The sequence below is a fragment of the Gekko japonicus genome, unplaced genomic scaffold, assembly GCF_001447785.1.
Source record: "Gekko japonicus isolate JY-2015 unplaced genomic scaffold, Gekko_japonicus_V1.1 scaffold435, whole genome shotgun sequence".
NCBI classification, from domain to species: domain Eukaryota; kingdom Metazoa; phylum Chordata; class Lepidosauria; order Squamata; family Gekkonidae; genus Gekko; species Gekko japonicus.
The window spans coordinates 1,050,471-1,052,157 of NW_015161417.1; the positions used below are offsets into that span (position 1 = coordinate 1,050,471).

General features: G+C 41.5%; 1 protein-coding gene across 1 annotated transcript; it reads left to right on the forward strand.

Moving 5' to 3' along the window:
• The first annotated feature begins 225 nt into the window (after nt 1–225).
• Nucleotides 226–1,026, forward strand: NXPH1 (neurexophilin 1). The gene has a single exon (XM_015427891.1). It carries the CDS (start codon nt 226–228, stop codon nt 1,024–1,026), a length of 801 nt encoding a protein of 266 aa, XP_015283377.1.
• Nucleotides 1,027–1,687: the final 661 nt, after the last annotated feature.

Consider the following 1,687-nt stretch of genomic DNA (forward strand, 5'->3'; position numbering starts at 1 on the left):
TCCTCCTCCTCCTCCTCCTCCTCCTCCTTCCTGCTTGATTTCTTTTTGCTATTGAACTAGGATTGCTATTGAACTAACAGCAATTGTGTGCAACACAATGGTATGAATATTGATGTCAAAATGCATTTGAATTAGCAACATTTACAATGTAATCCCAGGCAGTGTTACACCCTTCTAAATCCATTGAAGTCTCTTGTTTTGAGAAGACTGGAATTGGGGTTATAAATGTATCTATCTAAGTATCTTCTCCTTCCTTTCTTTCAGGTCACATGTGCAAATTTAACCAGTGGTGGAAAATCAGAACTTCTAAAAACAGGCGGTTCCAAATCCACATTAAAGCACATATGGACAGAAAGCAGCAAAGACTTATCCATCAGCCGGCTGCTATCACAGACTTTTCGTGGCAAAGAGAATGATACAGATTTGAGCCTGCGGTATGATGCCCCAGAAACGTATACTGAGCAAGATCTCTGGGACTGGCTGAGGAACTCGACAGACCTTCAAGAGCCTCGACCCAGAGCAAAGAGACGGCCCATTGTCAAGACGGGAAAGTTTAAGAAAATGTTTGGCTGGGGTGATTTTCATTCCAACATCAAGACAGTGAAGTTAAACCTGTTGATAACTGGGAAAATAGTCGATCATGGAAATGGGACGTTTAGTGTTTACTTCAGGCATAATTCCACTGGCCAAGGGAATGTATCTGTCAGCTTGGTGCCCCCTACCAAAATAGTGGAGTTTGACTTGGCACAACAAACAGTGATTGATGCCAAAGATTCCAAGTCCTTTAACTGCCGCATCGAATACGAGAAGGTTGACAAAGCTACCAAGAACACGATCTGCAACTATGACCCGTCAAAAACATGTTATCAGGAGCAGACCCAAAGCCACGTGTCGTGGCTCTGTTCCAAGCCCTTTAAAGTAATCTGTATTTACATTTCATTTTATAGTACAGATTATAAACTAGTTCAGAAGGTGTGTCCTGATTATAACTACCACAGCGACACGCCTTACTTCCCTTCAGGTTGAAGAGAACTGCGTGTCTGTGACTGGACCCTGAGGAATAAATCATTATTATTAATAAAAAAAGAAAGATAAAAAGAGGTCATATGACAGGGCTGTAACCTCAAGGAAGAAGGCCACATCTCTTTCCTGGAATGTGTCTACACTCTGCTGCTGATGTCAACGGGTTGCCAGTACGTCTGTGGAAACCAATCTCATGCCATTTCTGCTCAGTCAGCTCCATGTATATCTCCCTGGCTGTAAATCACTATGGATTTTAAATAATGCCACACACAATTTCTCTCTCCCTCCCTCTCTCCCCCTTCTCCTTCTTTACAGCTCACATGTATTGAGATTCCTGTTAAAGAGGGCTTTCATTGTCTGATATATAATGTTCCAGGATAACCTATCATCAAGGCAAAAAGGATTAACTAGACAGAAAATGTTTTCTAACATAGACTGTTATGGAAATCTCGTTTTACGTCTTGAATACATGATAATCGATAATCCCCTCTCATGCATTCCACCACTTGGAGTAGTTGTATCAGTAAATAATTCTGTAGGAGTAAATGCTTGTTAAAAGATGGGAGCTGGGAGGGGATATGTGTATGTCAAGTTCAGTATTCTTCTCTATGAACACAGCAAAGTGAAATGACTTTCTTCCAGCACACAGTGGGCACATTCAAGG

What these genes read in the sequence shown, in the direction of transcription:
- NXPH1 (XM_015427891.1), top strand. Translation starts at nt 226, where the DNA reads ATGTATCTATCTAAGTATCTTCTCCTTCCTTTCTTTCAGGTCACATGT.